Source organism: Diadema setosum, chromosome 12 (assembly GCF_964275005.1).
Source record: "Diadema setosum chromosome 12, eeDiaSeto1, whole genome shotgun sequence".
Classification (NCBI taxonomy): domain Eukaryota; kingdom Metazoa; phylum Echinodermata; class Echinoidea; order Diadematoida; family Diadematidae; genus Diadema; species Diadema setosum.
The window spans coordinates 2,151,619-2,176,637 of record NC_092696.1 but is presented as its reverse complement, the minus strand read 5'-3'; the positions used below and the strand labels follow the sequence as shown (position 1 = coordinate 2,176,637).

The following is a 25,019-nucleotide window of genomic DNA, read 5'->3' as shown; positions in this document are numbered from 1 at the left end:
TTCTCACTTCTTCTTCATTATCTCCTACCTCCTCTTCTTCCACAGTCCTTTTCAGGACTACCACATGGTGAAACGCAAACCCATTATCCGTTAATGACGAAGACGTAGCAGACATAATAAAAACGTTTTGTAAAGTCAATTGACATTTTGAAAACGTTTTAAAAAAACAACAACAACAACTGTGCTTTGCGGTAAATTGCAAGTCCCAACTTTGACCTTATATGTACGTGTGAAAATCGTCAATTTTGTACGAAGACATACGTCTGTGGGCATAAATCTAGAGTCTAGTAGAGAGACGTAACTTTAACAGCGTACATATATTCATCACTCTTCAAAATCTCAAGATTTTACAGGTTCTCTCGGGTGATGAATCATATTTTCCTCTTCTTCCCCTTTCAGAAAGACCAGCCTGAGAACCAAGGACCAGACACGACTGACGGCATCGGCCTCAATCCATCTGAAATGGGTGCGTGTGTCATGGTAGATAATAACTGTGTCATGGAAGTAAGTTGATGTATCATGGTAGTGGATAGGTGTTTCTTGGTAGGTGTGTCTTGGTATCGGGTAGGTGTGCCTCGGTGTCTCGTTATTGGGTAAGTGTATGTGTCTCGCTAGTAAGCAGTTGTGTCTCGCCAGTGGGTAACATCAGTTGGACTGTGGGATCGGTATCAGATTCATTGTACCTTGTGGGGATGTCGACCGTGGTAGCAAATGGTCATCGCAGCCAAGGCCTGGACAAAATGAGACTTTATGATGATCAGAACAGTTAAGACACTTGTAATTTGTTGTTTTTTGGGGGAAGTATACAATAAATATAGGACAATTACTTTGAAGAGTCTTTCGTACGATGTTCCCATAGAGTCTCTTTTGGATCCCTCTCCCTCATCGGGCGCCGCGTCACCTTCCATCGAGCCACCCATGCCACAGCAAATCGCCAGTCTGGTGGAGAGAATGCTGAAGGAACAGTTGCGGCTGAAGCAAAGCGGGCCAGTGGGCGGGGCAGTGGGCGGAGCCAATCCTGACTCTTCATCAGATGGAGAGGTCTCTTTGAGTATATGGGACTTCGCGGGGCACGATGTGTATTACACAACCCACCAGGTTGGTTCAATGTTATCGGTAAAATCTATAGCGGAACTACATGGATATGGAATTCTTGTGTACCACAAACAAATAAGTGACACTCATCCACACAAAATGCTGATTATTGTGTCATTAGCCTTGTAACATGCTGTGTACTTATATATATCTTTTTATTTTTTTTTACTAGAATGGATGATTACGAGGGTTGGATAAATGTGTAAATGGAAGAAAATGAGTCCTATGTAGGGACGTCAAATGAGCAAATGAAGTAAAGATGTGAACACACTACCATTTCTCGTAAAACAAACAGAGAAAGAGATCATGAGGACACGAAAATCCAAAGCTAGACATTTGCTTGATTTCATGGAGTCATGAATAGCTTCCTCGAGTTGTAAGAAAAGATTAGAAAATTAATTTATTTTTTTTTTAATTTTGGATGCGGAAAAGGCTCTCTGCTCTTACGACTTAACAAGATTAATAACCTATAATGCCCCAACTCCTCCTAATAGAAAAGAAATATTATCTTACAATTTTCCGTCAGGTAACGATTTTCATTTGACTGTTTATTTGTTTCTTCTTGGCCCCGGCAATTGAACGATGTTTTAATTTCCTTTGAGTCCCATACTGTAGTGTTTTCTGACAAACAAAACTTACAATATCCTCGTCTGAAGGTCATATCCGTGACTAAATACGGGATTTGCCTTCTATGTTGAAAGTAGAAAGTGGCAAGAGTACCTTGCGAGTATTAAAGCGTAGTAACGACTTCTTGGATACTTCTGTTTTAAACTGTTGTCCTTTACAATAGCAGAAAATGTAGACTATTGTTGATTTGTTTCTCTCTGTGTTTCTATCAGGTATTTTTGTCATGGCGTGCGGTCTACATCGTGGTTTTTGATCTGAGTCACGACCTTCACTCGGTAGTCCCACCTGAGGCTAGAGACGAAATCTACGAAACGGTTGGCGATCACGATTTAAAATCTTTTCCTGTCCCATAATGGGAGGGGTTGATTTAAAGAAAGAAATGAACAAACAGTTGAAATGAGGCATGAATTTGAGATTTTTCGTTTCAGTTTTGCTGCATAGTTGTATTGATTGATGTATAATGGATGTATAAATTTGTAATTTACACAGTGGATTTAGAATAAAACGAAATGTAATTCCTTTTTTCGGCTCAAGGATTAAATGTCGTCCTTCAAATCCATTTGCAGTGTGCTGTCTGACGTGAAAGAATTGTCGCAACGATTAATTGAAAACTCGAGAGATACTCTTACAATTGACAGTATTAATATAAAACACGGGGAAACAAAAACAGAGCAATGGTCCTGTCACACAGTTAGTTTGTCAGTAGCATTAGATTAACCTGAAATGAATCTAAACACCGCACCGTTCTCTAATCTACCCCACATTTTCCTCGTTATGGCTAAAAGTAAGATCCCAGCATACTGTGACGTATTACTCGTACAATATTATTCTTTAGTATACGATGAACTTACACACCGCAATGTCGTTTGAAACACCGAGGCCTCCAAGCGATGACATTGTTTGACTTTTGTTACAATGCAGATATACAATTTTCATCATATTTCTCGTACTGTTGACCACAGTCACTTTGTTTGGTCTAAACCAACATGAAACCCGATTCTATCGATCTTTGTTTCTCAGGCCAAACAGAATTCGAAGTCTGAGCTGACATGTCTTCAATTCATCACGTTCTGGCTGAACTCCATCTTCGCTCACGCTGTAGCGCCCTCTTCGGTTACCAAAAACAGTACTTGCAAGACGCACCAAAAATCACCCCCTATATTCATCGTGGGGACACATAAACAAAGTATAGAAGGAGACGCCAAGGCAAGGGATAAAAAGGTATATAGAGAGTTTATATCTATATCTGGTCGTCGCCTTAGAGTAAGTTTTCATGAAAGACAACACAGAATTTCATAATATCGTATTTTCTTTACATTTTAATGATAACTACACGTTCCTTAAACATCTTAAAGGATGATATCATTTCTTCTGCGTTCTAAAGAAGTAACGACGAGGGTTTTTGTTTTGTGAAGGGATAACCATGTTCTTCCATCCAGTGCACTCACAGGAGAGTGAATATTAATCAGTTCCCCTCTTCTAGCGGAGCGCCCCTCCGCGACGTCTCCACATTGTCGAAGGTGGATCGCCATCATTCTCTGCAAGGTTGTTCAGATCTCTCGGAGTCGGTACGGACAAAGTTTAGTCTCCGCGAAAATGTGACCGAAAAAAATCGAATATGTTCAATTGTCCCGAGCCTCCCCGGTGACCGAGCCAGTCTCCAGGAAGTCGTCTCCTCAACGAATGGAGACTTGAGTCACCACCAGTTTGCCGCCTCTTCTTTGTGCCAAAGAGTTACCCATTTAACTTTCTGCATCGTACCCAAATTACCCAACTATGAGTTTAAAGTGTTATTTTCCTTCCATGTTCAAAGTGACTATGATATATTAAAATGATTTCTAATAAACAGATTAAGAAGATTAAGAAGACTTTCTTTTTCTGCCATACAGTCTGCCAATTTTCACAAAGTTTCTTGATTTCTTGTATTTGTTGTGTTGCCAGGTGAAAGCCGCATTCGATGCTATCCGGAAGACGATACAGAAGAAGCCGTACGAATGTCACGTGATACCTCGCTACTACGCTGTAGACAATAGTCTCGGGGAGGATGATAAGGAGGTGTGAATAAATCTAGTATTGGCATTATATCATTAACCAATAACTGCATTATAAGGACTGGGGGACATAGACGAATGAATAATGTTCTTAATTTGAATTCAGGATGAAATTAGAAACGGGCTATTGGGAAGCATTTTTGCACACGTTTTCGTGTGTACTTTTGTGCGTTTAAACAATAATGCTTTATTTTTCTGCAAGAAAAGAAGCCAAATAGTCTAAGGTACCATTGCACATCACACATCACATATTTGATATCATGAAATGGGCTTTAAAATCTGATCGGTCAATTATCATGAATTGATTTTGTACTGATCCACACAGAGCCATGCGTCCGGTAGAATCCAACCGCATGGCCATGCGTCCAGTAATATCCGAAAGCAGGGCTCAAGCTTGCATAGTGTTGTAGATGTACCAGACGCATGATGGGGGAAAAATATTGAATTTCATTAATTTTATGGGCCCATTTTATAACACAAATGACGCACAGGTCTATTTCGTAGATTGGTGAGAATTGGATGCTCTCGTCCAACTTTGGAAACATTCTAAAGCCCACTCTCTGCGCTCGTGGGTTTAAACAGTTCTAAAATTACGCTCGCGCATCCAATTATCAACGATTCACTCTGTCCTGTGCATCATTTATAACAAACACTACTAGTATGAAGTCCTGAAATTGTGTTTAACAACATTTACGATTAATGGTGGCTGCGAATTTATTGTGTTATAGATGTACCAAGTCTTCGATCCCACAAACCACCGGTTCTCACACAGAATGTTATCATGATAACATGTGAATCTTTTGTGAATTCCCAGATCGTTGCTCTCCGGGAACACATAGAGCGAGTGGCAAAGGAAGAGCCGTACATGGGTGAGAAAATGCCGATTAAATATCTTCTCTTCGAAGAGGCTCTCTCGGGCAACAAAATCAACTTCATGTCACTCGACCAGGTATGCTGCTGCTCTTTACTATCCAGTTTTCTCCAGCTCAGGAATAGCTCTTGACTGTATTCACAATCCCGTAATACGTATCTATAGCCCCGGACACTCTTTACACCCGTGCTTTCCTAAACTCCGCGCCGTCACAAACCTCATACTTCCATAATCCTGTCACTATTCATAATCCTATACTATCCGTAATCCCATGCAACCCGCATTCCCGGTATACTCTCCGTAGACCCCGGAACGTCATTTTCGTGTTCCAACGGTTGTGCACTTGTCCTGCGAGTTATTGAGGTGTGAGAAGTAAATTGAATACATCTTCTTCTTTTTTTAATTGATATAATGTATAGGAAAAATGTTTGCTGTTATCTTGTTAATCCTTTCCTTTGCCAAGGAGTTCGGACGGTTCGCACGCAGCTGTGGGTTTTTCCTCTGCTAACCCGGGCACTCAGATACACAAAGTGTTTGGAGAGAGTGATACTACATTGTTCCTTCCAACATATTACTTGTCAGTAATGTGCTGATAATGTGTCTTTCTCCTGTCCATATCAGGTCAGAGATATGATGCGGGAAGTTAGTACATACAGTGACCAAGAGCTGGTCACCATGCTCCATTTCTACCACGACCTCGGCTTTATTGTCTACTTCGGTGAGGTGGAGACGGAGGACGAGGAGGAGGAGGAGGAGAGTCACCTACGAGACATCGTCATCCTCAACCCACAGTGGCTCATTGACGTCTTCAAACAGGTCATCACTGTACTGGAACCATCCAAGAGGGTAAGTGTTTCCGTTTTATTGAAGGTCAAAGCGAGAGCAACGTGTACTCCCCCCGAGAATAATGCACCGGAGATAGAAAGGATCTACTTCCCGTGAAGGCAGTCCAGTAACTCTATCAAGATGATCTTTGCACACACTTGACTTGACTGAAATTCCGTGAAATTAGCTTTTAATTTACTCCCATTTGTTAGGTGATCCGAGTATCATCTAATTGTTATATGATCTTGCTGCTTTATTAAAGCCCCCGTCACACTAGAGCGGATCGAGCCAACAAATGCCCAGCGGATCCGAAAATTTGGAGATACGCTCACATCCGTTGCTCTTCGTTCGTAACCCGCTTGATGTTCGCTGTATCCGCTAGCTGTTCGCAGAGAACCGCCGGAGTCAAATTTTGATTTTGGACATGTCCAAAATCTTGAGCGGATGACGAACGGAATGACAATCCGCTTGTGTTCGCTTAGCATCCGCTGATCGAAAGTTTTGGTCGCTCTGCTCGTTTCTTATGCGTCCGCCGTTCGTCCAAATTTCGCCATCAAATCTGCACAGCAACACACGTTAATTAAACGTAGTAGAAAAAAAAATAGATATTCATAGCACACATAATAATAATAATAAGAAGAAGAAGAAGAAGAAGAAGAAAAAAAGGTTTTAAAAACCCAGGTAGCCTCTTCAGTGTTGCCACTGCTCTACCAGAGGACCCTGCCATTATTAGTACCCTAGCGTTGCCAGGTACCCATTTATACACCTGGGTCGAAAAGGACATCGTGGGTAAAAAAAATCTTGTCCAAGGATGTAAGCACTGGGCGGGATTCGAACCTGGGTCCTTGGTTCGGGAGTCGGGAGTCGTATCCACTATGCCACATCCCCCCCCCCCCACATGACATTTCATTATACGTATTCTGGCATTAAGTAATAAATGGTAGATAATAACCGCACTTGCAGTGCTTGTTTCGAGAACATTATTCTAAACCGCTGTAGTAAATGGGAATCTCTGCATGGAGATTGGGAATTGTGAAAGTTCGACTCCAGTTGGAGGCACCAGACGCAATGGAGAATGTTGGACTACCAACATCATCGTCAACGTGATCATCAGAAAGACGTGCACTTTTAGGGGAATCTTGAGGACTGCCGAGGGTAGTGACGTCGGGAATACTTGGTGGTGACTTCTGCTTCCTTCTTTTGGGGGCCATTTTCACAGTCACAACATTACTTGACGCTGTCACTGCCCAAAATAATTTGGTGAAGTATGCGTCAGCCAAGATCTGTCACGTGATTGTCACAGTATCGCTTTGCATATGTTGGGCATTCGTTGCTCATTCGCTTTGTCCGCTTAGCATCCGTTGGATGGACTGTACGCATTCGCTTTCATTCGTTACTTTATCCGCTCGAAACACGGTTAGCATATGCTCATCATTCGCTAGGCGAACGTTCGAAAACCACATTTTGCTTGCATGCGAATTCGAGCGGATTCGAGCGTATCTGGACTTTGCCAAATTTTGCCCATCCGCTAGGCATTCGCTGATTTATACGCTATAGTGTGACGGGGCCTTTAATATTATTGAAGTGACTGGTGCTGTAGGTGCTAGTTTTCTCGCATGTTCATGGCAAGTACACCGATCTGTGCATGTTAGTATTAGCAAACGATGTGGTTCAATCAGATGAATTGTGTTTTGATGCAGATTTCAGAGGCATCACATCGTAATCTTAGATATTTAAATGAAATTCAGTCCTTGGTGTTGTCGCTTTGTTTAGGACGGCATTGTGAGCGATGCTTGGACCAAGCTGGAGCAAGACGGAGTGCTTGAAGAGCGTCTCATCCATCACATGTGGGAGGGATTCCTGGAGCAGAAGGGCGCCCTCGTACAGCTCATGGCAAAGTTTGACCTCATCTGCGAAGCCCCGCCCCTGAAACCCGAGAGTACAATGAGCGATGGAGAGGAAACAATGGTAAGTCATCAAGTAACAGAAATACGGCGTGCTTGTGGCAAGACTGGGGGGGGGGGGGGGGAGCGTTGTAAGAAAGTTGCGATCAATATTGCAAAACCACAAAATCAAAGGTGTAAGTCTAGAGATTAATTGCAAATTGCTGATTCATTCTTTTGCAAGAAAAGGTTACGCTCGATCAAATGCAAGTCTTGTTATCACTTGCAAATAAAGGGCAAACTTTATAAGATGAATTTAGGGTAGTGTGCAAATGTGTATATCATTTACTTTTATTTGTCTCTCATCTTTATTTCAACGCCATATTACAATGACGTCATAATGAATAGACCACGGGAGTACTTTTCGGAATATTGCGTGTTGCGTAACTTTCCTCTGGTCTCACTTATATCGCAGACTTAGATTTACCAGGGGAGAACGGCGCCTTTATCGCAGCAAAGTGGTTTATCTTGAGCCTCTTTAAATTCTCTTTAGAAATGAGGGAATATGTTTTTTTTATTGGTTGGACAATGAGAGTTCTTTTCATCATATTGTCATCGTCGCCCTTTACGTTCACTACTGTTGTACTCACAGGATGATCGATCAGTCATGAAGCAGTACTACGTCCCATCCAGACTAACACCGTCTTGCTCGCGAGAGGACATCGGGCAAATTGACAAGAAGTCGTCGTTAGAATTTTACGTGGATTTTCATGGTTTCTTACCGGGTATGTTCCCAAATTCCCTAGGCTGAAATAACAACCGAAATAAAGATTTTAAAGAGGCCCTTTTGTTCTTGTCACTGATTTTCTCAGTTTGAGACATTCTAGTATGTGTGAAAGGGAGCTTCAAAACAAGCTCCGTGGTTATTCTTTAACATTAAAAATAGTTTAAACTCATTGAAACAGAACAGTGGAAGGTTTCATGGAAATTGGATAAATTATAGAATTAAATATAAAGGAATTTTCCATATTTCTCTTAAAGCACTATCCTGCTACATACTTGCTTTTTCAAATTTCAGTTCATGACGTCACAACCTCTCATATCTGCTCTGTTATTACCATGTTATTTTATTGGTGATTTGAACAATTTGCAAATAAGCAATCTTATAACTCTTGACGTCATTTTGTGTATCATGAAGATGGCTTGTTTCACCGTCTAATGACTCGCACTGTGCGGTGGATTGACGATGAGGGCGGAGAACCAGTTCTTTTGTTTTACCGCCAAATCAGTCTGATGCCAGACGACTATCATCAGGTTTTACTTGAAATGCTGCCACCTCATGAAGCTGCCATCAAGGTAATTATTGTCAGAGACTGGATGAGAATATCAAAACATCGCTTGCCTTGTACCAATAGTCATTCTTCTTTACTTAATAAAAAATATGTAGTTGTGATCTGCAGCCTGTAAGAGTTAAAGGGGAAGTCCAGTCCGAATATAAGTTAATCTGAAAAGAAACAGTAAAATATTACGAGTTCAATGGTATAAAGAAGTTAGGATATTTTGAAGTTTTGTGAATTTTTCGGGAAACAGTAATATGCAAACGGCAAAGTGAACATGTCATCCCCTCACCACTTGTCATATACTCGTAGTTTGTACTTAAAATTTTTTAAATTTCCCATTTTTAATTCAACCGCAATTATGCCAAGGCTCTATTCCTTGTATGTGTAACTGATCATTATTCTGAAGTTATTCAACCAGGAATAATACCATGTTCCAAACTTCAATGAAAGAAACATTTAATTTTTTGTCATTCTTTTTTTTTGTACACAATCAATGGAAAATTGTGAGGTTATGACATGGTTAGCTCATTCTCATTTACATATTCATAACCACTGTACAAAAACTCATACAACAATTAGCAAAACTTTAAAATGTTGAATGTCTAAAACTTCCCTATTTTTCATCAGATTACAGTCAAAATTTATTTTAATTCTCTCTTGGTATCCCAGGACTTCAAGGGTATGAGACTGTACAATATGAACATAACAATCCAACCGACATGATATATGGGGAACCCAGTCCCTGTAGCATTCAGTATAACATGATGCACTGTGTAACTTCTCTACAGATTACTGTCTTTAGAGCTGACATTGCAGACCCGGAAGACGACGCAGGCATAAGTCACGTGACTGATCCTCCTAAACCCGATGTTGTGAAACGGGTAAGTTAAGGTGATGGTTCTGAATATACGGAGAATAATGACAAAGTAATAATGTTGTTGACAAAAATAAGTTAAAACACTCTTTCTTGGAAATAGAGATAATTGGCCGTCTTCAGATAGGGGATAGCGACAACATGTTATGTACTGATAACCCCCTTAGTTATACTGTTCGCATTGTTCTCAAGAAAGAAACGGCACCACATAGGTTATATTATGTTAAACATTGTGGCAACATTATACGATTCCAACTGAATGCGATGCTACCTGTTCTTCGTATAAGTTTGAATGATAAGTTCATTCAAATTGTTATCGTCAATTCTTCACGTAGATTTTACTGGTTCCACCTTAACCGCATTACACACGCACAAAACGCACCTTAAACGAACGTTTAATCGAGTTCACTGTCACTGAACACTACTCTCTTACAGGTCATGACCTTTCTAACCGACACACTGGCCAGTATCCGCCGTCAGATGGCTAAGAGAATCCAGTATGATGTATGTTTTGCCTGTCCAAGGTGCGGCAAGAAGAAGACGTTTAAGGAGGGAAGTAAGAAGCAAAGTCTGAGATGTGGTATGCACGCCATTCGAGTGGCCTCCGTCTGGGCCAAGTTCGGTGAGAAAAATGTGACTCATTCACTCAACGTGCTAGTTGACTTGAGTACAATTAATGAGTGTAGCCAGACAAACCAAAATGAAATGTTACCCTTGATAGAGTTTATAGGCTTATGGAGTTTGATATATGTTCTGGAATGTCTCCATTAATCGTTGCTTTGTACTTAAAGGGACATTCCAGACGATTTTCATAATTTCACATCATGTAGTACATAAATTGACAACTCCATGTATAGATTTGTAGAATTCATTGTGGTTCTTGATCAGAGAAACAATACTTTGAAAACCCTTAAACAGATTACACTGAAGAAGGATGATGGCATAAAAGGTTCACACTGTAAAAACATCGGTGTTAGATTTAACACCAAGGGGGTTAAATCTAACACCGATCAAACTTCAATAAAGGACCACACCCACAGGTGTTAAAAATGCACTGTGATGGTGTTGAAAAGTGTTCACCTGACACTTCGTGGTGTTAATTTGACTCTGTACCTGGTGTTATTTTCATTCATTCATTCATTCATTCATTCATTCATTCATTCATTCATTCATTCATTTCTTTATTGGTCTATGTCAGACATAGAAATTTGGCTTCCACTGGCATTACATTACAACAAAATGATCATGACAATACAAACACATTTTACATCACAATTACATAATTACATCTATGATGAGCACAATGAATACAAACAACACCCTATAACTCTATTACATATACAATATATCAATTCTTTATAACCCTATATAAATCAAACTACTTCAACCGTTCTCAGCCCTCAACTTTAAATTTACAAAATAAATAGCTTATATCAGAAAATTCAAAATAACACACACACACGCACACACATATGACTAACATGAGTCTCAGTTAACAATTGTCATAACAACCAGTAATAGCAAACATATCATAACTAAATAAACCCTCTGATATTCCCTATAGGGTTAAGTATGTACATCAAATCACTTCAAACATATATATAATAATATTTCAACATTTCAACATTATTTTGACACTGTACTGGTGTTAATTAAAAAATGACACCACATGGTGTTGATTTGATATTTGTTGGTGTTAATATCAAAGGTTTAACACCCGTCCAGCTTCAATAATGGACCACACCAGCTGGTGTTACTTTGGTGTAAATTTATTTTCACATTTTTTCAAAAATCTAGTATTTTAATGTAAAATTCTTGATCGTCCTGTTTAAATTAAAAATCAACAAGAAGTGCAGTTGCTAAGAAACTCTTCAAGAATAAAAGTTGGAAATGACACCCGTAGGTGTTGATCTAACACCATAAATGAGCACCGAAAATTTAACACCAGCTCGGTGTTCACTATTTAACACCGGACTTTTTGCAGTGCACATATTTCAGAAATGTGCAGTGTAATTCTATTATATTACTGCTTACTTGCGAGTTCACCTCTGTATAATCTATGCATGCGTTTTTCTTTTGTTCTGCTTCCTTGAGCCCCAACTCATGCATTCTTATGATGACTCTGCCATGTCATCATCCTTGTTCATTGCAATTTGTTCTAAATTTTGAAACTATTCTCATTCTTCATCGATATTATCATAAATTCTGAAACTCTGTCCTTTGTATAACTAATTTATAGTTGTTCAAATGTAAAAATATGTAAATCATCCGGAGGTCTCCTTTAAGACATGTAGGGATAAGTTTGATTTACCGATTGCCACCCCTTTTCCTGATTATTAATTTTTCATTCTGAAATAAGATTCTGCTTTATTGACTCTCGACAAATTGCCCTTCGTAAAGGCACCGATTATTCAGCGTTTTAGTAATAACACTCTCCATTGAAGCGAGAGAAATCGGTGCTTGTTTCCGTCGATGTAGGGCGAATGTCAATTTCAATAAAACGCCTCGAGTCGAGGATTCGTTTATTTGAACTGTGGTATAATTTGATGATTCTATGGTATTTGTACTATATGATGATAAAGATTTATTGAGTATTATTTGAATTTATCCTCAGATAGATAGATAGATAGATAGATACTTGAACAGAGTTTTAGTGAAGATGAGTTTATTAACCAGTAGAAGACTTATGACGTTATCTTCATTTGACTTGGTGATGTAGCAATCTTAAGATGTAACGTATAGAGTCATAAAATTTTCTCCTTTTTATATTTTCGTCTATGTAAGATTCATTCACCATAATTGCATTTCCGATGATCATCTTTAACGTGGAGTGGAGTTTTATTTTCGGGAAATATTTCTAGACATTGTTTTATGTTTGGGAAATATTCTTATACATTGTCAAATGACGTATTTCTGTTCATTTGAAATTCTAATCGAGAATGTAAAACACCTTCCCTATCAGCTAACAATATTCTTCAAATACTAAAAATCGGGAGCTTTGTTATTCTATGGCTAAAGCCCCCGTTCCACTATCACGATTTGGACCCCGATCTGTCCCGATCTAGCAGATCGGGAGAGAGCGGCAAAAGCGTACGGGGATCGGAAGCATCGTAGCAGCAGCGTGTGGAGGTCGGGGTTGGAGCGGGCATTTTTTCAGATCGGGAAGAAATTTTGAACCGGTTCAAAATTTCTTCCCGATCTCCCCGATCAAAACTGACATATTTTTAATCGTACGGCAAGCGGGGAGAGCGTAGTGACAGCGTAAACGCAGCGGAGAGAGCGTAGTGACGGCGTAAACGCAGCGGGATGAGCGTAACAAAGTCTTTCTGAGCGTAGTAACATCGGCACAAAAACGGGAAGTAATTTTAGCTGTAATTTTCGAAGAAGAAGAAGAGATGAAGAAAAAGAAGAGTCAAAAGGCGAAGAAAGAGAGACTGCACGTGGTGCTGAAAGAGGAGGAAGAGGACATAGCAGAATTTTGAGGAATATGAAATCATCTACAATTGGAGGAAGCAAGGACATCAAGAAAAAGCCTTGGAAAAATCAGCACGTCTTTGTTTATACAATATGTATTGTGCATGCAAAAGTACCGTGAGTTGAGGAGCCTCTTCGGGGTCCACAGTATATTTCTTCGGTTCTGCATGCTAATAAGTTGACTGACTGCAGACCGACAGTCGAATCGGGGTACATCGGGGCACATCGGGCACTTTTCAGCTCTCTGAACGGGGTAACAGCGTGATAAGATCGTATAGATCGTTCAGAGCGTAGATACAGCGTGCACTGATCGGATAACATCGGCAACATCGCACTGACAGCGTAGCCACATCGTTCTAAAGCGTACCGGCAGCGGCAGAGATCGTTATGTCTCATTCCCGATCATCGTAGTATGAGCGTAGCAAGCACTTGGTAGTCATAACTGCAGCGTACTTAGAGCGTTCTAACATCGTACTGTGTCCAGATCGGCTCAGGTTTTACCCGATCCTTCCCGACCTGAGAAAATTGTCAAATCGTAGCGAGAACGGCATAGTGGAACGGGGGCTTAAGTTGAATAAATCACATATTACTCATTCATTTTATATTACTGTCTTCGTTTAAGTCATTTTAAGCATATGAGGCAGAGCACTGTATTTCATTTTTGAGCCTCTTTTATTGAAAGATTTATCTTTTATTCTAAAGATACTTGTAACATCTGTGCAGGAAGACTTTGTTGACGAGCATATTATATTGTTTTAGTTCTTTCTCATTTTTTTAAATTAAAAATCAACATTATTTTTAGTATACATAGGCCTATTAACATAAATATCAACGTTCTTAATTTCATTACGGTTTTCACTGTTGTCGCTAATCCTATTGGTACTCTGATATAACTACTTGTTATACTATTATCATTTTTAGTAAAAGATATCCATTCCCAGGACACCGAGTAAACTACAGAGAAATTTATCGTTTGACCCTGTATTCCAACATGTCAGTGTGTGTATTTTATGTCTTCTAGGTATGGAACACTCTGGGTCGGTCGAAGGGAGCGAGAGTCCTCTCGTCTGCAGGAAGAAGAAAGGTATGTTACCTGTCACATGATTAGTTGCCATGGTAATGTTTGCCTCAGATACCTTCCTGCGGAAATAAATGATGACAAGAATGTTCCAGTGATTTTTATTTATCATTATTTTCTATTTATTTTTATTTTTTGCTTGTCAGCGGAAGAAATCCGAAAGTGGCACCAAAAGTTGCGCTGAAGGCCTTTTCTTTCTTTGTTTTGTTTTGTTTTGGCTTGTTAGTTCATGAAACCCGGAAGTGTGCCCACACCAAAAGATGCGCTGAAGGCTCTTTCTTTCTTTGTTTTGTTTTGTTTTGTTTTGTTTTGGCTTGTTAGTTCATGAAACCCGGAAGTGTGCCCCCAGTTTTGAAAACGTTCCACTAGCAGTGATGTTTGTTAACCTTCTCAATACAACTGAATATAATGGTAGAATAAAACTGCTGTGCTGTCAATGATATCAATCGCTTTCATTTATATCTTTCACCTAAGTGAGGGTATTGTGTCATTGCATCAGCACTTTTCTGTTGACATAAAAAGTGTTGTAAAATGAATCAGTGTTGGATAGTTTTGCAAAGAGAAAAAAAAAGGCTTCTTTCCAGTGCCGTTATTGCAATATTGAAACTAAAGTAGTCTTTGTATGAAGGATGCATTTTTTTTTCTATACCAAAATCTGAACCTTAGCAAAGATTGTAAGCAAGACATGGGGATGCGTTGTGTAATGAGATGACATCATGGATTTATGAAAAGTATCAAACACATGAAAATACCATTCGTTGTTCTTCTTTCTTCTTACATAAAATATGTGAATGTTACTGTCTTTGACCACCACGCAATACCAATCTTTTGTGATTGTTTGCGCATAATGTTACGCCGTGACATCATCTATTAACAGGTGAATCTTTTCTATTGTTTCGCTTTCCTCCTGCCTCTCTAGACGTTCTCTGTGACAGGTACTTCAGTGACCTAGCGGAGAAGATTGGCTCTGAGTGGAAGACCCTTGCCTTGAAGTTGGGCCTCAAGAAGGCTGACTGTGACCACATTACTGAGGAGCATCATGTACCCGTCGATCGCATTTTCAATGTGCTGCACACCTGGCGCGAGAGGGCGTCCTGTAGAAACAAGAAGGAAAGGATCGCTGAGCTATGCAAGGGACTTTGTGATTGTGGGCGAACGGACTTGGCGGATCGTGTCAAGGAGGATGCAGGAATCAGCTAACAGTACAGAGAACTCCTCACATGACATTATAGGAAGTGCTGCTTCAGATACTCCAACCACAAACTGCATGTCTTTAACGGGAGATTTTCCCGCCTGGAACACCCAGTTAACTAGACTCTGATCGCGCGTACGAGAGCGAAGCGTCAATTATACGTCTTTTCCGGCAGGGGTCCTTTTGCCCACGTACTAAGGCCATGGAAGACATGGGCTAGGGCCTATAAGTCCTGTCTGGTGCTATCTTGGCCTTATTTGTAAACATATTTATTACTTAAGTAGGGGAACGTTATAGTTTGGAGCGTGAGACACACAGCTAGAGAAAGAAATATTCAAAGAGCGGGAGATTTTGAGCGACTGGCCTCAATCCCCCGTAGATCTCCCTCCGAATGCGGAAGAGTTGGTCTCTTGCTTTTTGAACCGGCTTTCCCATTATTAGCAAAACTGATACCAACATGCCATTGTATCCGTCATGTTTGGCAAGAATTTACATAAATCAACATTATATATCACTGAATAGTGGATAGTGGGTAGTGGATAAGATTCCCAGTGGGAGGACCCGAGTTCGATTCCCGCCCAGTGCTTAGTCCTTGGACAAAATGTTTTTACCTACCATGTCCCTCTCGACCCAGGTTATAAATGGGTATCTGCAACGCTAGGGTAGTAATAATGGCAGGGCCCTCTGGTAGAGCAGTGGCAACACTGAAGAGGCTACTCTTGGTAAATAAGACATCATCATTATGGTTTGACAGCACGTCTACTCATTAAGTAAAATCTTATCCTATTTTTTAGAATTTTTTATATTTTTTTTCCCTAATTTTTACAGTATGGTAATACAGTCAATTCGTTAAATAAAGAAAAATGGGGTCCCCAAAACAAACAAAGAAAGAAAGAAACAAACAAATATGCTCGAGATCGTTACAGTCGTTGGAGATCAACACTGTCAGACTCTTGCTTTTGAACATACTTTAGTACCTTTTATACGAACATGAGGTAGGCCTAATGGTTCCAGGGCAAGTCCATTTTATTCACAGACAATGACAGATGCGAGCTTTTTTATGGACCTCAATATTTCAATTCTGTTTCTGTTGTTAGAGTTTACTTTAGTCGGTATTCATTCCGATCTGGTCAGTCTACTGTGCGGCAAGCTTCAGGCAAACTCTATAAGGTTGTCACCGACGTAGAGAAGGTTTGTGTTAAGTTTCAATACACATCTACGACAGAGCAGATAGGCCTACTTTGTACTATATCAACATACTTCGTACAAAAGTATGTCTTATTACCAGAGAAATGTTATAACGTACGTAAAGAGGCTCAAGTATCAAAGTCAATTTGGTCTCTGGCTGAACCAGGCCCGCTGGAATCACGGCTGGTAACATCGGTTATAGTGGGGCAGATATGTGAAAAAAATGCTCACATCCGGCGGAAAGTATGAATCTTTGCATATAGGGGTATTTTGAGGCGCTGATTTCAAAAATTGCCGGATCCAAGAGATCTGATCACGGGGTCGGCCGCCATTTTGAATTCCAAAATGGCCGCCGTCAAAGATCCCTATCTTCAGTTCTGAATGACAGTAGCCATTGGAATTTGATATATAAAAGCATGAAGATATGATGACTTCAATAACAGACTTATTTGATATGTCTGACAAGCTGCACGGCAGCCAATTTGAATTTAATACATATTTGCCATGTTGGAGTGTTGAAAATCTCTATCTCGGGTTTGTAAATTAGGCTACCTGATTGAGCGCGCGTTTGTAACTGATAGAGTGCGCGCTGATGTATTTACATTGTGACGTCCGTGAAAGGTACATTATGCTTCCTTTTTGCTGCACTTTTTGACATGCCCGTGAATGTTAGTCGTGATGTTTGTCTTCGTAGCCACATTGGAATTCAAATAGCAGGCATTGCGTTTGTCAGACACATCACATCAGTTAATAGTTTAACTCAGTATGTTAAAATACTTGTTTACACCTAATTTCAGGGTCACTCACCACTTAGAAATCGAGATAGAGATTTTGAATATTTCGTCGAGGCGGCCATATTGGAATTCAAAATGGCGGTCATTCGATGTTTGCCAGACACTCCGAATCAATCTGTCATCAAATTCATTGTGTCAAAACGCTCATGTGTACCAAATTTTGGTGCCACAGGTCATTCAGAACTGAAGATAGGGATCTTTGAATTTGTTTTGTGATGGCGGCCATATTGGAATTCAAAATGGCGGCCGACCCCGTGGTCAAATCTCTTGGATCCGGCAATATTTGAAATCAGCGCCCCAAAATACCCCTATATGCAAAATTTCATACTTTCCGCCGGATGTGAGCATTTCGACCAATTTTTGTTACATATCTGCCCTACTATTAGTGCCGAACAGTAGGGAGCTTTAGATTTTGACGCGCGGACGTTTGAGCCGACGCTTGCGCTGGACGTTCTCCTCTCCCTGCGTCGTGTGGAAAAGTAGCTTTAGATTACGCTGGGACGCAACGTATAAAAAATAAAATCGCGCCCCAATAATGATCAGTGCATGAAGAAGCTCTCTGCGTCGCAAACTGTGCGGACGTGAAAATAGCCCAGTACGCGTAGTAAACAACTCTGGCGACGCAAGCTAAAAATAGATTGACTTTACGCGCGCTACTGCGCAAGCTCAGATCATGTTTTTTTCCTTTGAACGTCCGCGCGCCGAAAATCTAAAGCTCCCTACTGCATCCCGAACACTGCCACAGTTTCACGAGTGTGACTTACAGCACTCCGTCAAATGTCAACATTCCATCGTGTGAATATATGCACGAGTCTCACTAGCTTTGAGATACACCAGAATGATGTCAAGCGAATATAGAAACATATGAAAGTAATTCTGTTATGTTTCGCATTATTTCAGTAATTAGTGTCATACTTGAAAAGCGTAAGAATGAAGGTCATGTGTGAGAAAGAGAGCGAAGAGAGGGGGGGGGGGGTGAGAGTGGGAGAGCTGGCTAGCTGGAGATTGTGTAGAGTAAAAGTTGGGAGGAAGCTGTGATAAACGCGTTTGCCACGACCTTGCCTGCACTACTGGCGCCGTGATAGAAGGTTTTATCAAAGGGAAAATTCAGTCAAAAAATAAGGTAGTCTGATAAAGACAAGGAGTAAAATCTTACGAGTTCAAGGGTTAAAATTTGGGTTGAAAAAATGAAAAATGAAAAAATGAAAAATGAAAAACTGGATGCAAGGTGTAAGGAGATGACATGCTCACTTCAATAGATTTGATCCGATGTATTCTTAATGTGAAAATATATTAAATGTAATTGAATATATGTATGAATATATATACATTGTATATACATATCAGCATATACATATTAATACATACACGTACATGTATGTACATGTATATTGCACATATATATATATTATATATATACATATATAAAATTATGTGTGTGTGTGTTTGTATAATGATATGTAGAGTTTCATATTTATACATGATATATATATATATATATATATATATATATATATATATATACATGTGTGAATATGTGTGTGTGTGTGTGTGTGTGTGTGTGTGTGTGTGTGTGTGTGAACGTGTGTGTGTGTGTACACACTTTGCAAGCTCTGGAAAACCATATTATTGTGTAAGATACCCTAGTACATAATAACATGTATCAGTTAAAACGCGCAAACACCTGTTTACAATTAAGATGTGTAAGTATTTCTGTTGACCAACAATCCGTCTATATGCTTCCCAACAAACAGCACACGAAACACTACGTGTTAAAATCATATTCAAATTACTGACAGCCAGTTAAAGAAAAATACTCAATCATCGCTTTGTGTTCACCAGTTCGTCATTTTATTACCAGAAGGACAGAACAACACGAATTTCGGTTTTATTTAGGAGTGAAGACAGTGCTGCAGGGGCGGATCAAGGAATTCCGTAAAGGGGAAGCGCCTTTGCAAAATAAAGGGGGGGGGGCACATGCACCCCTCCCCCGAAAAAAATACAATAAAGGGGTCTCGCGCCACTTGGACCCCCTCTGGGTCCGGCACTGGTGCTGGGCTGTTAGCTGTGCCAGAAGCAGCATCAGGCAGCAACACTCTCGATGCTCCAGTGCAGAACTGTTGAACTGGTGTGTACTGGAGATCAGGCATGCGAACGTGTTGAGTATGCATCGTATATGAATTAGTCGTCGTCGACTATTGCGTCCTGATAATAGAAAATGAATAAAGAAAAGGAAATACTATGAAGTCAATTCTCATATGATTGGGAGGATTCAGGAATCCCAAAAGGGGGAGGGGTTGTCCCCCTCTCACAATAAGGAGGTGGGTTTTTTTTATATCCTTGTTATTTATGTTTGTCATCTTACGATTCCATGCACACTTTTGGTATTAAAAGATAGAGGGGGGGGGGGGGCAGAGCTCCCTTGGATCTGCTACTTCATTGTTATTAACAAGTTTGTTCGTCAAATAATTTAATCGAAATCATTCAATTCCATGCATCATACTCTGTTGTTTAAAAATTGAGAAAATTTCTTACGATAATATCGACCACCACTTCTCCAACTTTCTCCACTACTACCGATGCGACTTTTACCAGTATTAACTGTTGAAAAAGGGAAAGAAACGCTGTGTTATTAAAGGGGTGGTATAGTATTGGTTGAGATGAGGATTCAGCTTTTAATTTTTGAGAGATACTTGGTAATGATTTCAAGAAATAACAAAGAGCATACAATTCTAAGAGGAATTCAGAGTTTATTCGATGAAAATCGGCTTTGAAATGGCTGAGATATCCAAAAGAAAAAGTAACACAAAACAATCCTAGTATCACTTTATTTTGGATATCTCTGCCTTTTCAAAACCAATTTTCATAAAATAAACTTTGAATTACTCTCAAATTGTATGCTCTTTATACATTTCATAAGAGGTATTTCATAGTCTAGCAAAACGCAGGAAAACCGAAGCCTCATCCAGCTGTACCGGAACTGTACCATCTCTTAAAGTATTGTCATGGAATCAATCGTCGAGTTCATGTGACCTTTCAGTTCTGTGACGGAAAATGAATGTTTCTGAGAGTGCATGTCCTTCCTTGCATATAATACGTATGTGTATATTCATACTCTCAAATAATAGCCTTTTTAAGGGCCCCCTGAGTAATGTAAGGCAATCTCTACACGCCAAAGTAAAAAGTATACAATTCTTTGTCTGGGAAAAGTGTTTCTGATTGATAAAGATGATTAAGGATGCCTGGAAGTCAACTTTGGAACAACGGGCATTCGTTTTGAAACAGTGTGTGAAGCGAGGGGTTTGATCTACATTATTTACATTTTACAACCCTCGGTAAAGATTGCACTTTGTAGTAGAATATTGACCCATCCTTGCTCTTTTAGCAATATTCCAAAATCTGTCAGATTGAGATACCTAAATCTCAGAAAAAGAAAATCCCATAAAAAATTCCCCTTTCCTATAAACATTTGACTGCTTGAATGGCTAAACAGGATGAATATACACACACATACACACACACACATACACACACACACACATACACGCACACACACACATAAGAATTAGGGCAAACACTTGCATAAGTGGTAATACTAGCATTCAAACGGTTCAGTCCTTCCTCTTCGTGTGCAATGGGTGATTTTTTTTTTTTCAATTTGAAAACTGATCTGGAATAAAGCACCCGAGAATTCCTCTTAAATTCTTATAGTCTTTATGTTTCTGGTTATAGGCAAGATATGAATCGGCATTGGTGGAGGTCCGGGGCCACTAAGATTTGAAATCGCACTACCATCTGTGCATGAATGAATTTAGTAAGCATAAATTACGTACGTTATTGGATACTTACATCAAAAATGTCCATTCTCTTTTTGTTGTTAAGACCTGTATAAACGATGACGCAAGATTTTTAGAGTTCATTGATGCATTATGCATGAGCGTAATCATTTCTCTCTCCTTGTACATTTATTACAAATTGTTTCTTCTGTATTTTAATTAATATTGGCGACACAAGATAAAGGTAACAAATGTCATTTTAACTGTAAAGAAAAGCTGACCAAAATTGTATAAAGTAGAGGCCTAATGATATAATTGCTTAAATGGGCTATACAATGGGCATAACAGATTTCAAAAGGTAGTCAAACCGATCGGAAATAAGTAAAACAGACAATGGGTATTTAAAGGCTAAAAAGGGGGGCCTGTATGAAAAAGGTGTGCTATAACCATGATAAGAGCAAATATGAATGAATTGAAAATACATCGATTGTTTTGCTTTATGTCGAGGGCAGTATCCGAATCTGGACAATTCAAGTCCTTGAGGGTTTTGCAGCCAAAATCTGTTCAAAATTCCTATATATTTCCTAATAAATGGTAAAAACCCTCGAAAATATATCGTTATGAGGTATTCAAAATTTGATATAATTCAATTTATTAATTTCATAAAATCACTTTCAAAATATTTAGTGAGATGTATGAGTTAGAGAGGAAATAACACAACAGCCTGGGGCTTGAAAATGGAGATTTTCTATGCAACATATTTAAAAAATCACAGCTTTGAATAAAAATTATCTGTCAAAATGTACTTAAAAAAGAACTAAATTCAGAGGGCGCTATAAGATTATCAATACATTTAAGAGAAACACGAAACATGATAAACACAAAATCAACTTGAACATCACAATTTTAATAAAGAATAAAAACAAACATGTTTGATAATTGTCAACGGTCTCTATAAGATTTGTAAAATTTTCATATTATTCATTGATATATTATGAACTTAGTTAATACAACTAATAAATAAGCTGCTTATATTGGGTCATAAAAAGATTTAATGTATAAACGGTTTTCATTATCGTGATTAGCAAATTCCACAATTGAGCCCCGTTGTTTTTTATTGATTTGGACTGACTGATTTTCAGAAGATAGAAGGGAAATATATTACATTGCTTATTTCTGGTGTTAAAGTGTTAAATCTGGCCACCAACATCTGATGTTTCTATGATATTATATTACCCAATATATTTTTAATTTTGGAAAGAAAGAATGAGGTATCCCTTTTTGTTTTCAAGGGTTCTGAATCCTAATTTGGACGAGGCAACTCTAGCATCCTTAAAGATTGTGAGATATCCAAAATGACCGCCAAAATGACCAGTTTGAATATACAATTAAAAAAAAACACCTTAAGACCGTAAAATGTTGCTTTAGCCAGATTTGGATTCAGTACCGTCGAAATAGGGCAAAGCCCATCAAAAAAATTTGACGGACAGTAAAAGAAGGTTCAGCCTCTGGCACCCAGACGAGAAATAATTTTTTAGAAGTCAACAAAAAGTAAATGGCATCTTTTAGTTATACGCTATTATAGACGAAAGCACATAACCATCATCTTCTTCTGGATTGTACCTTCATCTTGATATATAGATGAAGTACAATTAAATCATTTATCTAAATTGTTCCCCCTAACTTTAACATATATTTTCTTAGTCGTTTCTTATTTATTCATTTATCTCCTCTCTTTTTTTAATTCTTGTAACACTTTCATCGCTGTATAGTCATACACACAGGCAAAAGACCCACAGCATTTTAACTTGAGCCTACCGCACTGCAAAAAGTCTGGTGTTAAATGAAACACCGAGCTAGTGCTAATTTACCGGTTCCCGCTTGTGGTGTTAAATTGTAATCTTCGGGTGTAACTTCATGTTGTTTTCTAGATAGGTAATCATTTACTGTTCTTCTTGTTGATTTGAAGTTCAGCAAGATTAAAGATACATTTCCGATAAAGTAGGACCCTACTTGATTTTTTGGGGAAAAAATGTAAATGCATTTATACCACAGTAACAACAATTGGTGTGGTCTCCTAATGACAATGGGCAGGTGCTGAACCGCTGAATTTAACACCAGCAGTATCAAAGCAACACCATGTAGTGTCATAATATCAGCGCAATGTCAAAATATCACCAGCTTTAGTGTCAAACTAACACCACGAAGTGCGAGGTGAACACTTCTCATTCCATCGGTATGGTCCTCTATTGACACTTGACTGGTGTTAGTCTAACACCCATGGTGTTAAATCAGGGACCCCCCTCCCTGGTTAAATCTAGCACCGTTCTTTTTGCAGTGCATAATACTCGTATTAATTGTAAAGAGAAGTACGGAACACGTATAATTATAGCTCAAGAGATGATACACAAAATGGCTCTTGAAGAAAGTGTGCTTACTTCAATACTGAAGTGGTCTGTGAAGAGCTGACTGACACGGTAGTTTGACAACAATTGCTAAATGAGGAAAAATCATAGCTTGAAGTAATAATTAATGATTCTCCAGTCCTACTTGTTTCCAGGCAGGTTTAAGTAGGCCCTTATATTGACACTCTAATATTGATCTAGGCCCTATCAACATGATCAATAGTTTACTTGTTCCCAGGTCAACGGTTGATTAAACGTCACTGATCAATTTCAGCTTGATAACATGCCCAATATGTACATTTTTTTATTCATCATGCACTTCACTCCATGAGTCTGTGTGTTCTCGGAGACGTCAAGAAAAAGTAAAAGGAATGAAAAAAGAGTTGCATTCAAACTTGACATGAATCGAGGTATAAAAGATTGCTAGTAATATGAGATGTTGCTGACCAAAAGGAGCGAAAACTATTGCAAGACGTTTTTAAAGTGTTAAAACAGTCAGCAAAAGATGTGAACCTGCATGATTGCATTTTTTTTTTGTTAATGGTGTGAAGCGGAGATGAGTTTCTCATGATTCAATGAATAAGTTTCTGATAGATAAATGAAAGAAACGGACTGACAGAGAAAGTGTGAAATTTTGTTTTGATAACTTTTTTAACCAATTAGGCCACATCAATATTAGATTATAATTAGACAAATAGCATTGATTTCGAAGTACTGTACCAGCTATAAGATAAAAACAAAAACAAAAACTTGTTTCCAACTCTGGCCTTCTTGTTAGAAAATTCTACAATATCTTACCATCTGTTTTTGGCCTGAAGTGGTGTGAACGGTCTCAGGCATGCGTCTTCAAGTAAGTAGAGAAGTGTTGTCAACCCAAGGCTGACGGAGAATCTGCGGTAAGTGTACAAAATTGAGAAATTATATACCGATAGCAGTTTGACCGCTGATATCTCAAAATCTGTAACCGGTCTTAGGCTAAGGTAAAGTCCGTCCGCAATATTGGGCCGCAACTGCATCTACGTCAGCATGAACGCGGACGAATCGTGTTCCTTTTGATACTTAAGCCCCGCCCCTATGCACTTTCATATGCGTGGTCGCCATTCAACTCATTCTAACTTTTGAGGTAGTATTAAACAGAAATGATAAGTTTGCCCCTTCAATTTTAAATTGCACGTGATGGAATGAAGAGGTTGGACTTTTGTCATTTGACTGGCGAAAGAATACCTTGTGCAAGTTTCATTATAATCACACTTGTTGACCTCGGCTTTGTTGTATAATTGTTGTATAATTGGAAAACTTGAAATCGTGATAGTCTTCCAAGAATTTGTATCAAAATTAATTATAATCATATGACAGATATCACTGTCACAAAACAAAATCGGCGGAACTTTGATCCCTAATGTTGATATATATATATATATATATATATATATATATATATATTCTACAGTTGTAAACGTCGGGTTCATGTATCATTTTGTATTGTATGTTAATATGATTTATTTTCAGTTGTATTCTGTGATATGTCTTTGGTGTACCTGCGATG

At 38.9% G+C, this 25,019-nt stretch overlaps 1 protein-coding gene across 1 annotated transcript in view; it reads left to right on the top strand.

Annotated features, from left to right (window-relative positions):
* The window catches only part of LOC140236279 (uncharacterized), a 30,461-nt gene extending 15,143 nt beyond the window's left edge, over nt 1-15,318 (top strand). Inside the window, exons 5-18 of the mRNA XM_072316236.1 lie at nt 400-466; nt 860-1,098; nt 1,935-2,036; nt 2,743-2,943; nt 3,664-3,777; nt 4,588-4,722; nt 5,266-5,490; nt 7,243-7,437; nt 8,005-8,137; nt 8,551-8,708; nt 9,481-9,573; nt 10,002-10,188; nt 14,062-14,124; nt 15,038-15,318. Of these exons, the coding sequence (XP_072172337.1) occupies nt 400-466; nt 860-1,098; nt 1,935-2,036; nt 2,743-2,943; nt 3,664-3,777; nt 4,588-4,722; nt 5,266-5,490; nt 7,243-7,437; nt 8,005-8,137; nt 8,551-8,708; nt 9,481-9,573; nt 10,002-10,188; nt 14,062-14,124; nt 15,038-15,318 (2,193 nt within the window). The remainder of the gene's footprint in view (nt 1-399; nt 467-859; nt 1,099-1,934; nt 2,037-2,742; nt 2,944-3,663; nt 3,778-4,587; nt 4,723-5,265; nt 5,491-7,242; nt 7,438-8,004; nt 8,138-8,550; nt 8,709-9,480; nt 9,574-10,001; nt 10,189-14,061; nt 14,125-15,037) is intronic.
* Nucleotides 15,319-25,019: the final 9,701 nt, after the last annotated feature.